Source organism: Dendrobium catenatum, unplaced genomic scaffold (genome assembly GCF_001605985.2).
Source record: "Dendrobium catenatum unplaced genomic scaffold, ASM160598v2 fragScaff_scaffold_198, whole genome shotgun sequence".
Taxonomy (NCBI): Eukaryota; Viridiplantae; Streptophyta; class Magnoliopsida; order Asparagales; family Orchidaceae; genus Dendrobium; species Dendrobium catenatum.
The window spans coordinates 147678-160909 of NW_021318660.1; the positions used below are offsets into that span (position 1 = coordinate 147678).

The window sequence follows — 13232 nt, forward strand, 5'->3', positions numbered from 1 at the left end:
TTTCCTAACCGGGTCATCGAAAGGCCGACGTTTTATGTGACCAAACCATCTAAGGCGATTCTCTCTAATATTATCTACTACTGGAGCTACTCCAACCTTTTCACAGATATGCTCATTTCATATCCTATCTCTAAGGGTAAAGCCACTCATCCACCTAAGCATCCTCATCTCTACCACACTTAACTTAGTATTATGCTTCTCTTTTAATGGCCAACATTCGGTACCATAAAGCATTGCAGGCCTCACCACCATCTTATAGAAAAAAATTATTAATAATTTCTCGAATTGTATTTTTTTCCCAAATTTTCATGTAGTTGCGATCATCTTGGCCTAAGCCTTTTGTTATTAGCTCCTTTGCCTCATTCATGGCATTATAAATGAAATAGACCATTTACTTGTTCTCCATAGCAACCATTCTCAATGCATGAACAAAGGACTTTATAATTGTGGTAGCATAATTTACTTTTTAATCAAAATCTCATATTTATAATAATATCTCATGTCTTACCGTTTAGATCTCACTGCCCATGCACAACATAACAACTGTATAATTGAACATATTAGCTTGTGTCAAGGATGCTTTGTAAATTTAAGATCATTATTGAAAATTTAGTGGTAGTAGGTTGAATGATCCTTTTTTTTTTTTAATAACTTCATCATGGCTAAAAAGTAAAATCCAATTGTGATTGTAGATAAATTTATCTTCTTTCTTTTAATCAAAGCATTCCTAGGTTGTGTCAAATCCCCAAGTTTTTCAAGTATTAAGTGAATATAATGTGAGGTATTTGGAGTCCAATAATGATGTTTTATCTTCTCTATTAATTTATTATCGCGTTATGTACACTTGCATTCATTGGTGATAAATTGGACAACATGATACTCAATTTCCACAATAGTCACTTGGGCTTAAGGCTATCAATGTTATAAGGTGCAATTCCTCTTTAACTTTAAAATTTATCCGTACATCTCTTTTGCCCAGGATGGCATAAGCCTCAAGGTTCTTGTATGCATGAGTCTAAGGTGCATCTCGTTTGCTCAAATTTAAACATTAGAGGTTAAGGCCCTTCGCAGTTCAACGTGAGGTCCCTAGCTAGCCGAGAATCTAAGGTTGCCTAAGGAAGATTTGGGGTGCCTACTGCAGCTGTTGACATGGTGACGGTGTTGGTAGAGTAGCCAATCATCAACTAAGTTAGGAGGCTGGATCTTACCTCCTCAGCTGATACTCTAAGTGTCAAAGCCTATCTAGCTTAATCTAGAGGCATACCATGTCTACAATGTAAGCAAGACAATGGAGATGTCCTAGGTGGTTTTTAGGTTGGTTGGTGGAAGAAGACCTGCTAAGAATAGGTGTGTATGTTTTTTTTTTTATGTATGCTGGTAAGACTTCTAATTTTGTGTCATTTGGTTGGCATGGGTTTCAACCCAAGAACTTGCTCAAGTTAGGAAGGGTCTAAGATCAAATTTAGGCAATTGGGCTTAGTCTAAGAGGTCTCGCTTGATCAAAGGAGCTTGTTTAGGATATCTTAGTTATGTCCATGGTGAGCTAAATGATGAGCTTAGCTAGTTCATTTAGATTCAAATCTAGCTAGGGACTCATTGTTGAGCCAAAGTATGCCAGTTGTGGTCAATTTACTAAATTGACTAGTTTTGGGTTAGTTAGGCATACCCACAACTCACTTGGTCAATATGCAGTGTTGATGAGGACATTAGGACATGGAAGATTTATTAGAGGCGAGGCCGTCGATCTACGGCAACGATTTCACCGCTTTACTTTTAATTTTTCATATTTATTATTGATGTATTAGTTTTTATTTATGAAGTTTTATTATGCTTTCCATTTTTACCCTTACTTAAGGGCTTAGGTATGTGTAAGACCTAGGGGTATTGTAGTATTTTTTATTTTCTCATTGTATGGGCTATTTAAAGCTTCCATCTTCTTCTTTGAGGGGTAATGAATGAAATCTACGAAAATTCCTGCACATGTGTTCTTTGGAGAGTTGTGAGAGTTTTAGAAGAGAGCTTTGGAGAAATCCCTAGGGAGGGAAATTGGATCACCCACCAACCTTGGAAGCGTCCGGGTTCGTGGTTCTTACGTCTTTCTTTATTTTCTTTTCTTTGTCCCTCCTCCCTTCACCGCCGTCGGCTCTACCTCTTCCTCCACTAATCTGTTGGCCTCCTAGCACCACCCAACTGGCCCTCAAACCCCTTACCCCTCTTGTCATCGGCCCCACCATCCTCTTCACCGTCCCCCTCACTTTCCCCTCCAAATCGCCAACCCACAAATCACCCCAATCCCCTTTCCCCCAAACCGTGGCTCCACGTTTTTCCCCCACCTAAGCTGTCGGCCTCTCTTGCCTCTTTCCCCTACATTGCCTTATTTCCTAATTTGGGTTTGAACAAAATTTGGGGCAGATTTTGAATTCAATCCAATTGATTTGAAATTCAAATCCTTTCCTAAAATCTCAAATCTATTTTTGGAAAGTCATCAAATCTATTCCAAATCAAATTTGATTAAATCCCTTTCCCTTATTTGAAGTTCCCTGTTTTTGGAAGGTGTTAAATTTCTCTCCAAATCTCCCTAGCTCCATTAAGCCGCTGGCCCCACCTTCTTTAAGTCCTTAGATTTTTTTCCTAACCCAATCTCTCCTCTTGGAAATAATTCAAACCTCCTCTCCCCAAATTCAAATTGTTTCCTAAAATAAAATTCTATTTTTAGGAAACATATCCAATCAAATCCAAATCAAGTTTGAATGGGATTGGAATTAATTCTTCTCTCCTTAATTGGAATTCCCAAAGAGGCAAGCATTAAACCCTCTCCCCAATCCCCTCCACTCTCTTGATGCCGTCGGCCCTATGGTCCCTCTCCCAATTGATTTCTTTCCAAAACTCTAAGCTCCTATCAAAGAAATTAATTCCCTAATTCCTCCTTCCCTCTCCTCCCTCTCTCTACCGGCCACCCACATCAAACCCTAGCAGTCCACTACAAGTCCTCTTCTCTCAGTTTTTCTTCTCTTCCTGAAGTTTCCAAGTGCTGTCCAGATTTCTGAACACCACCTGCAGGCTGTCCAGGAATTTCAGCCAACCCCACTGCTATCCGGAAAAAGATTGGCTGTTGTTCTGAACTTCAGCATTAGGAAAATTGCTGTCCAAGAACTCCGGCATCTTCCCCTGGCCCCCCTACCCACGGGAGTCCTCTTCAAAGTTCAAACTGGTGTCCAAGAAGGACAACTTGCTGTCCATCCATTCCAGCAAGAGGATATCAACCGTTTCGCTGCCATCAAGCCACCAACAGCTTTCCAAGCTTGCGAGAAGGTGGAATCTTAGCAAGGGGTGAACTCTTACCTTCTCTTTTACCTTCCTCGATTGATCCTTGCTTGTGGTTTTATTTGGTTCATGCAAAATTTTGCCAAGCTTCGCTAAAAGCCTAGTATTTAGTAGGAAGCGTGTGAGAGATCTTTCATGACACTATTCTTATTGTTAGATTAGGGATTTCTTGTTGAAACCTATTTCGTATGCAACATTAGGAGTAATTGATTGTTATGTGGTTTTTAGTTTTCGCAAGTAACTTGGCCTAAGCTTATGTTTACCGTTATTTATGTTTTATTTCATTGTTTAACTCACCATAAAGCTTAGTTAACTTGTTCCTAATCATCAAGCGTACAAAATCCTTATCTAAATCATATTTTTCATATATGTCTTGCATCATCTGGTATCAAAGCATGGTTTGCTCTTAGTGCATGAGCTAGGATCCATCGTATACTTTTCTTTATCATTGTTAATTGTTGCTACATTGCATTATTTGCATCTAGCCCTTTTATGTTTGCTGTCCATACACTTTTCCATCCATTTTGCAAGCTTTAAGTGTGTTTTTATTCATATTAATTGTTGTCCTTTACATCCTAGTTACCGTAGGTGTCCTGTAGTGAACCCTAATGGACCCAGAACAACTCGGCAGGACTTTAGACTTATTGGTAGGTCAAATGAATAACATTAGCCAACAACTCAAGGAAAACCAAGCTGACTTAGCTGATCTCCGTCGTTAGATGACAGAGCGCTTCAATACCCTAGATCGAAGTAGGGACCACCCTCCCCTTTACACACCTTCTAGATCTCCATCCATGTACGAGGATGATACCTACCCAAATGAGGGACTTCCTCGTGCCCCTCATTGAGTCCCCCACTATGGACATAACCCTCAACATGACCCTGATATACCACTAATGAAGAACATTAAAGTCGATGCTCCTACCTTTGATGGCACCCTCGATCCCTAGCTCTTCCTAGACTGGGTCAAAGGTATGGACAGTTTCTTTAAGTGATATAACATCTCCGAGGCTAGGAAGGTTAGTTTTGCTTAAATAAAACTCACGGGTAGGGCGAGTCAGTTTTGGGCCAACCTAGAGAGCCTTAAGATGATTACCCCATCACTGATTGGCCATCCATGAAGCATGAAATTAAACAGAAGTACTTGCCACCCTCGTACTTCGCCAGGCTGTTAAATAGGTGGAATAGGTTGACTCAGGGCAACAAATCGGTCAAGGATTACGTCACATCTTTTGACGACTATCTGATTCGCTGCAAATGGGAGACCTCTACTACCCCCGCGCATATCCTATCCATGTTTCGTACCAAGTTGCGAGAGGATCTTCGCAATGAGCTGTTCGCCCGGAACATCACTACCCTTGAAAATGCCTACAGTTTAGTGTTAGACCTAGAGGAAACCCGTTCCCAACACCCTAGTCGACACCACGACTCTAGGCCTTCCTACAGAGCTTCTGATAGTTCCACCCCTCACACCCCCACTGCCCAGCCGACCTCAGGGAGCACTACCCGACCCTCGTCTAGTCCCCCCACTCCCCGTCTTGATATTAGAAGTAAGCCTCCCACTCCGGATACCCCTCAGTCTAACCCGGGAACAAATGCTTTAAATGTCAGGGTTATGGACATATCGCCTCTTAGTGCTCTAGTCCATACAAAGTCATGATTATCTAAGAGATCACTGAGTCGGAATTCGAGCCTGAAGTCGACCAGATTTATTAGGCGGACAACAATGGTGAATTCTTTGAGGAGGATGACGACACTGTTGTCATCCAATACATTTAGAAAATTGACACTTCTCCCACCTGCGTATTTAGATGCGCACTGTCACAACCCATTGTCACTGACAACTGGCATAGAACTACGATCTTTCAAACCTACACCAAAATCAAGGATAAGAACTGTAAAGTCGTCGTGGATAGTGACAGCTGCATTAATGTTGTCTCCTCCGGCATGGTGTCTAAGCTTGGCCTGTCTGTCGTTGCTCACCCCAACCCCTATAAGGTAGCTTGGGTCAACACCACTACCTTGGAGGTAAAGAAATGAAGCTTCATACCTATCTGCTTCCCTGTTAATAAGGAGAATGTTTGGTGTGATGTGTTGATTTTGAATGTTGGACAAATCCTTCTAGGTCGTCCCCTGCTATTTGACAATGATGCCCACATCTATGAACGTTCAAACACCTGCGTGTTTGAAAATGAGGGCAAAAAGATCAAGCTTTTGCCATCAAAGCCTTGGGTTACGGATGATCTTGAATCCTGCCTTATCAAATCCAAGAAGGGACTGAACCTAATAGCTTCCATAGCCCAAAGCGCACCCTTGCATGCCTTAGTCGATCGTGAGACTTCCACTGAGTTTGACGAACCAGGCCCTTAGGAGATTCAACCCATACTTAGTAAACTTGTTGATGTCTTCCCTGATGATCTTCCTGATCAATTACCTTCAATTAAAGACAGCCAATATGTTCTAAATCTAGTCCCTGGAGCCTCCCTATCCAAACTCCCCACAGTCGAGTTTGCCTACCTTTATTCTATGACCTGTGCCATTGGTTTAAGTCTTGCTGAAACTGTTTATGGGCTCAATCCTAAGCCGTTGATAGATCTCATACCCATGTGTCATAGGTATAAGATTTTTGAGTCTGCATCTACATTTGCATGATTTACATAAGGAAATTATATGCAAAATTGAGCAGAGCGACATTAATTATAAGCTTCCTGTTGACTTTAAACAAAGATTTAAAATTTTAAAGGTTGGTGACTCAGTGATGGTGCAGATTCGTCCGGAACGGTTCCCACAAGGAACTGTTAAGAAGTTACATGTTGAAAGTGCAGGGCCATTCAAAATAATCAAGAGAATCAATGACAATGCATATGAGGTGGATATGCCTGCAATATTCAACATTAATCCCTCCTTTAACATAGAAGATCTGGTTGCCTATGAGGATCTGGAGTGTAACCCACCAAATCCACTTCAATTTGAGCCTTGTGTGACCCCACCTTGTGAGAACCCAAGCTTACCTCCACTCCCAAATGTTTCTAAAATACCTATAGCGAAGAAGGTTGGTATGATTTTAAGTGATGATATTATTTCCACAAACGAGGGTGATCGAAGAAAGTATTTGATTAGGTGGAGAGGCAAGCCTGAGCCAGAGGACACCAGGTTATAGCGTGAGGAGCTTCAGCAGATTGACCCAGACACACTATAGTTCTACGAGAGCACCCGAGATGCATACTCGACGGATTCAAGCCTTTTTTCACCCCGGGAGAGTGATGAGGACATAATTAAGCTTATGCTCATAGTGAACTGTTGAGCTATGTGGTTTAAATTATACATAATTAGGTGGGCCTGCCCCATCCAATGAGAATATAAATGTGAATTGATCGCTATTAGTTGGCTTATGGGAGCCAAACATAAATTATAGGGTGCTTTGGGCGCATTAAAGTTGATTTGAACCTTAGGCACACAAGCCATGATCAAATCTAAGCTCGCTTTAAAAAATAAATAAAAAAAATTTAAGCTCGCTTTGACCTAATTGGATTGACCTAGATCAAATTGCTTGTGTGCATGGACCCAATTAAGTTTGGTCAACATTAATTATCTAGGTTTCGCTTATTAGACCTTAATTGGTAGTGGGGAATTATTTTAACAATTTGACTTTGTCAAGTTGACTCTTGACCTTGAGTCCATTGAAACCACTTGGGTCAATCAGGACCATATGTGCCACCTTACTTTTGTTTTTTAAAAATGAAAACATCTATTATTATCATTTAAAAAAAAGGCTACGACATGAAACACATGCAATGCTTTCCTAGATGAAAAGAAATAAAAATGAAAATCACTAATAAAGCCAATATGTGGCGAAGAACTAATAGCTAAATAGACCAGCCTAAGGGACCAAAATAAAAACGGCTAACTTGAAGCTTGGTTTATTTCAGTTTGTGAAGGATATACTTTCTTTTTTTTTTCTTTCCTTTTGGTATGTATAAGTTAAAAACATCTTAGTTGCAAGCTCCTCTGTGCTAGAAATGTTTAACCTATAAAGCATTAGAAAGAAAGTTAGGGCCACCCATGAGCTTTACATCAAAATCGAGAACAAAAACCTTGGGTGGGTCTAGAATATTAATCATGTGAGATGTGTGGGGTTAATCAAAATCATTGGGCTAGCAACACAAGTGCCACCTTAGGTTAGCTTGCGCAATTGTGGTCCAATAGGGTTAACACTAGAGCATCTTAGACTTTTAAGTCAACTTTGGTTCACTTAAGTCAATCGAGGGCAAATGAGTCAAATAATACTTGATTATTTTGGTCAACAAGTTGACAAAAAATCAACCATGGCTTTGTTGAGCTAGTTTGTTGGTTAATCAGGGGCCATGCACCCCACCCTTATATTTTCATAGTATACAACATTATTTTCTTTTGTTATGTGATGAGTTTAGCCCTGACAATTAGCATCTAAATGGGTCCTTGTCAAATTACTAACATGCCAAGTAGATCATATTGAGCCAAACTGGTCATTTTAACTTATCAACCGAACACTAATGAGACCCCATGAATGGGTCATTTTAAGCTTTTTGTTTGTTTAAGTGACCCGGTCATTTTGGGTCAGGCTTTGTTGAGATGACTATTTTGGAAATGATGACCTCATTGATATTTCTAGGTACATTGTCATATATGATATTTTTTGTGTAGCCTGAGACATTGTTGAGGGTGATGATGATGTTATTTATATATTTCAAGAAATTAGTGGTGATTATAATGTTGTCATAGATGTCATTAAGGTGGTCAGAGACATTGTCATGGATGTCATGGGCATGGCCAAAGTCATAGTTAGGGTGGTGGTGATGATATGGTCGAAGTTAGCAATGATGAAGTCTAAGTTGTCAAAGATATTGTTGAGGTGGATCAAAGACAGTGTTTAGTTTTATTGAAGAATGATGATAATTATGACAATGGTATTGTCAACTTAGTCGAGGTTTTAGTCAACGATGGTAGCTATGATAGGGGATAAATAATGTTGGCCAAAATTGATGATGAATTGACATTTTGGTTGAAGGCGACAATGATGACCTTGCTAGATGTTTAATGATGTCAGTTGAGCAAGGCGAACTCTAACAGAGGGCAACATTGTTGTGGATTCATACAATACTCATCTTAGTGATCTCCTCAGAGTTTCTTGAGCTTGCTAAAGGCTCTGCTTGTAGTTTTGAGCACTAAACAAGGCATTGCACTGTGAGATACACACCTTCACCATATGCTAGCATGCACCTGATGGCCAGGGGCTTGTTATTTGAAGAATAGCAGATGGTGTGTCAGGATGAAGAAAAGTTGCATGCATTTTTCAGTACACCTGAATGGGTTTTCATGGAGGTAAATGGCAATAAGGATGAACATCATTCAAGAAGAGATGCCAATTTGTATCAATTCTTCTTGGTACCATTATAGTTCCAGTAGAAGATAAGATTAGAGAGAGTCGCCTTAGATGGTTTGGTCACATAAAACGGCGGCTTTCCGATGACCCGGTTAGGAAAGTAGAAGTATTAGATTTGACTTATGTTAAGAAAGGTAGAGCCAGACCTAAAATGACTTAGTTAGAAAATATTATGAATGACCTTTCTTTATTAGATTTAAATGAGAATCTGACTTTTAATAGGACACAATGGAGAAAAAGGATTCATGTAGTCGACCCCACGTAGTAGGATAAAGGCTTGATGTTGTTGTTGTTGTAGAGTGAACTTGATACTAACACTATGCTACGTATGTCCTTATATAAAATCTTGATAATTTTTTAAAGAATGTAAGGCGGTGCAGTGTTACAGTTCTGATTTAAAAAATTATCTGTTGTTTTTGATATACAATTCTACAGTTCCTTGAATGATCAATATTTAAAAAAAAGGGCCAAAACAAGGATGAAAAGGTTGGTTACAATTGTCAAATACCGAATTAATTGCATCATTTTGGTCTGCTTGACTTGAAAGGCAGCAGAATCAAAGATCGTGTTGGAAGTTTTGATTTTGATTTGTTGAGAAGAGGAATTTGGTTTCGTAGAAATTAAGGGTAAAGAGATGGAGATTAAGAAGATTATAAGAATGAATGGCTCAAAATAGGGAATGCAGGAGGTAAAGAGAAAAAAGCAAAAAGAAGCCATATGATTAGGAGAAGGGGGGAGATCAACTAAGAGGAAGAATGCTAAGGCAAATGTCGTTTTTGCAACGGTAATTAACCATCTTCAAAGACTTCAAATACTAGCAATAAATTTATTGATACTCTAACTCTGCTGACATTCAGATAATTACAAGCATCGTATGCCTGGCAAATAATAGATTGAGTGGTGAAATAATAACGACATAATGTTGTGCCACTAAAGACCATTGACTGAATGACAACCTTAACAAAAGGCTAAATTCTTAAACATAATGACTTGTGACTGTTGACGTCACTGCTATTGGTATTTTCCCACTTCTTTTAAAAGAACACATTTCATGTGTAGCTTTACAATCATGGTACTTTGCTTGCTCCCATTATTTTATGCAGTGTCTATGTATCAGTTTGTTATTTTTAATGTATCTCTTCATTGTTGTAAGTTAAATTAAATTATACGTAAGAGGTATTTTTAAGTAATGTTCTCTCTCTGTGTACTCTTATTCCTCCAGAAGCGAGATAGTGCTATCACAAGTTCTGAAGGTGATAAGTCTAGTGGCACGAAATCACTTACTACACCTTCAACCCCCCAGGCAGATTGTGCAAACCTTCCTTCAGAATCAAGAATTTCAAATTCTTTACTCTCAGAGAGTTCTCCTGTCAATGCTCTTGCAGAAGCCTCGCTCAATGGAGATCTTGCTTCTGAAAATGTTTCACTCCAAGAAACACCGCTGGTATGTTTTGATATAAGTGATTATACAACAAATTTTTAAATGTAAATTTGTACTGGAGCACATGGTACGCCTAAAGCTTGTAGAATGTCAAGATTTATTTCTTCAATATTATCTTTAGGCTAGTAACTCCATTGGTTTAATTTTATAAGTTATTGTCGTTGTTGAAAGAGAGAATATATCATGTTCTGTTGGTTGAAATCAGTTGCCTACAAGATAAAGAGTTGAAAATCCTCACTTAAGAGTACATATATTGAAATGAAAATGTTTCTCTATAATCTGGTACTTAACATATATAAAAATTTTCAATCTAGTAAATTTCCTGCAATATCTCCCCTTCAAGCTGTAGTGTATATAAAAATAAGTTTTAGCTTATTACTTGGAGAAATTAAGACATCTTAGAAGAAAAGTACTAAATAAAGATTGAGTGATAAACTGTACTACTTTATAGTCCAATGTCTGCAACAACTTTGCAATGTTTGTCAAATCAGGTTTGAGGACTCTATACTCTATGGAGTTATCATCTATTTTCAGCTTTTGGAAGCTTACATATTTTGTTCTCCTCTTGAGTAATAAATCGAAAGATTACTCCATATAAATTGTTTTGATGAGTATTCTCTTAAATAAAAGAATTACTAACTTCCATTTATACTATCAACCATCCTTGATTAATTGGAACAGATCTAAGACGAGCAATTCATAAATTTTTTTTTTTAATTCATGAAAGTCTTAAAACAATCAATACCATGGATTTGAGTGTATTCTTTTGCCACTAATGAGGTCTTGTAACAATTAATAGAGGCATTAGGACATAACTAAACAGTGAACCCATCAATAAGAAATAGGGAATTCCACCCATTTGAGGACAATTTAAGGGAAAGCAATTGCTAGATCAACTGTTCCATTAAAGAAAAAATAAACATGTAATTTGTCATGAAAAAACCCATAGAACGTAGAAGAAACATTGTAGAATTAGATTTCCTTCCAACTTATTTTGGTTGCAATCGCTTCAATGGTTCTTTGTGTTAGCTGCTAAATATTCCAAACTGCTATAAACCACTTAATGCTTAATCTTGTTTTCATGCAATATTTTTCTTAATGCAGCAACATCAACCTGCTAGTGCACACAAGAAAATAAACAATGACGCAAACACTTACATCTCAGATTACATGCTCCAAATTTCAACTGTAGCTCTCTGTTTCTTCCTGACCACTACTATTATTTGGAATTTCCGCCTTCTACTGAAGGGAACTTTTCCAGCCATAAACCAGTTGGAATTGCCTGCCATTTGTCCGGAGGAATTCTTGCTGATGTACAGAAGATTTCATTTTTGGGGCAGCTTGGACATCTTCTGACCACCTTTTTTAGCCACTCGAATCAGTAACCAAGCCCAAAAGGGCTGAGGGAGAAGGTCTAGGGCTCCGGGGATTGAGTGTGGTAGATTTCCGGACTCCACTAAGATCTGCTCTCTCCCCACCTTTCCAAAACAGGAAATCCTTCTTACATCAGGAAATTCCTGAAAATGACTAAACCCAAAAATTTATTTCTAATGGAAAGGGTTATAAATAGCTAGCATCCTTAATCATACTTTGACACTCCTAATTACAAAACTATTGCTTCCAAGCAATTAAAAGAAAAGAAAAGAAAATTAAGACCAACATTAAAATTTAATTACGATGCAATTAATGACTTTCATTTCTACTTTCTTGTGCATATTTTCTACTTGTGCTATAACCTCTCGTATAATTCCACAGATTCCCATCTAGCTCAACTTTGCTGTATAGACATATCTTTGTTTGTCCTCATAATCATTATTAGCTTTATCCGATCAATTTGGGAAAGCTAGACGTATCCTTTTTGTATTTCTCTTAATTGCATGTTTATTAAATTTCTTTACCTATACCAGGATAGCACAAAAACTATGGATCATATTGATCTACTGAGGGAACAGCTAAAAATATTGTCTGGAGAGGTTGCTCTTAGTTCAAGTGTTCTTAAACGACTTTCAGATGAGGCGGCAAATAACCCTAGGAAGGAACAAATTCAAGTAATTGCTGTTCCCTTATACATTTCTTTTTGATCAATTTATTTGAGTAATGTATTCATAATATGTTTGTTGATTGTTAAGGTGGAGATGAGGAAAGTTGGTGACGAGATAAAGGCAAAGAACCAGCAAATGTTTGCTTTGGAAAAACACATTGCTGTTATTCTTTCTGCTCATAAAAATAACCATGAAAAGTTGGATATTTCACCGGTAAACTCATCCATTACTGACATTTAGGCTTAGTTTGGGACAGCTTTTGTACTGCTTCTTGAAGCAACTTTCTAGTACAAAAATTTTAATTTTTATATTAAAAAGCTGCTTCAAAAAGCGGTAAAAAAGCTTTTCCAAACAAAGCCTTAGTTTTCTTGCTTTTTATTTTAAATAAGCAACATCACTAATAGACGTACTATTCTTTTCATTCAGTCCTATGCTGCACTCGTAGAACAACTAAATGAAAAGACCTTTGAACTTGAGGTGAGAGGCAATTTCTTATCACATTTGCTGTCCTTTTTCTTGAACTGTGGGTATATTTTCCCCAATCATGTGTTGCTTTTCACTCATGCTGTGAGCTTAGTATTGAGAATTGCTTATATCAAACTCGTTCAGCCTTTTTTTTTTTAATTTTTTTCTGATTTGATAGAAATCATCATCTTTCCAGGTAAAAACTGCAGATAATCGAGTAATCCAGGATCAGTTACAACAAAAGGTTAGATAAAGTAGAATATCATTCTTCTAATTTTCCTACTGCTTTCCTAAGAATATAATTAAAAATCTGATTCACGATCTCCTTGATGGATCAGATTTGTGAATGTGAAGAATTACAGGAGACGGTCACTTCCCTAAAGCAACAGCTTTCTGAAGTTCTTGATAGGAGGACTTCTTCTTCCATCAATTCGGCACAATATAGCGTTGATGAAATGAGCTATCATGAACTACAAGGAAGAAAAGAAAGTTTGCAGTCAAGAGAAAGAAATTCGGAGCTGCAACAAGCACATCCTGT

General features: G+C 38.1%; 1 protein-coding gene across 1 annotated transcript in view; it reads left to right on the top strand.

The window, feature by feature from the left end:
- LOC110094377 (kinesin-like protein KIN-7D, chloroplastic) overlaps positions 1 to 13232 on the top strand; it is a 60056-nt gene that overhangs the window by 44975 nt on the left and 1849 nt on the right. Inside the window, exons 17-22 of the mRNA XM_020819604.2 lie at positions 9969 to 10190; positions 12095 to 12235; positions 12317 to 12442; positions 12656 to 12706; positions 12891 to 12938; positions 13033 to 13230. Of these exons, the coding sequence (XP_020675263.1) occupies positions 9969 to 10190; positions 12095 to 12235; positions 12317 to 12442; positions 12656 to 12706; positions 12891 to 12938; positions 13033 to 13230 (786 nt within the window). The remainder of the gene's footprint in view (positions 1 to 9968; positions 10191 to 12094; positions 12236 to 12316; positions 12443 to 12655; positions 12707 to 12890; positions 12939 to 13032; positions 13231 to 13232) is intronic.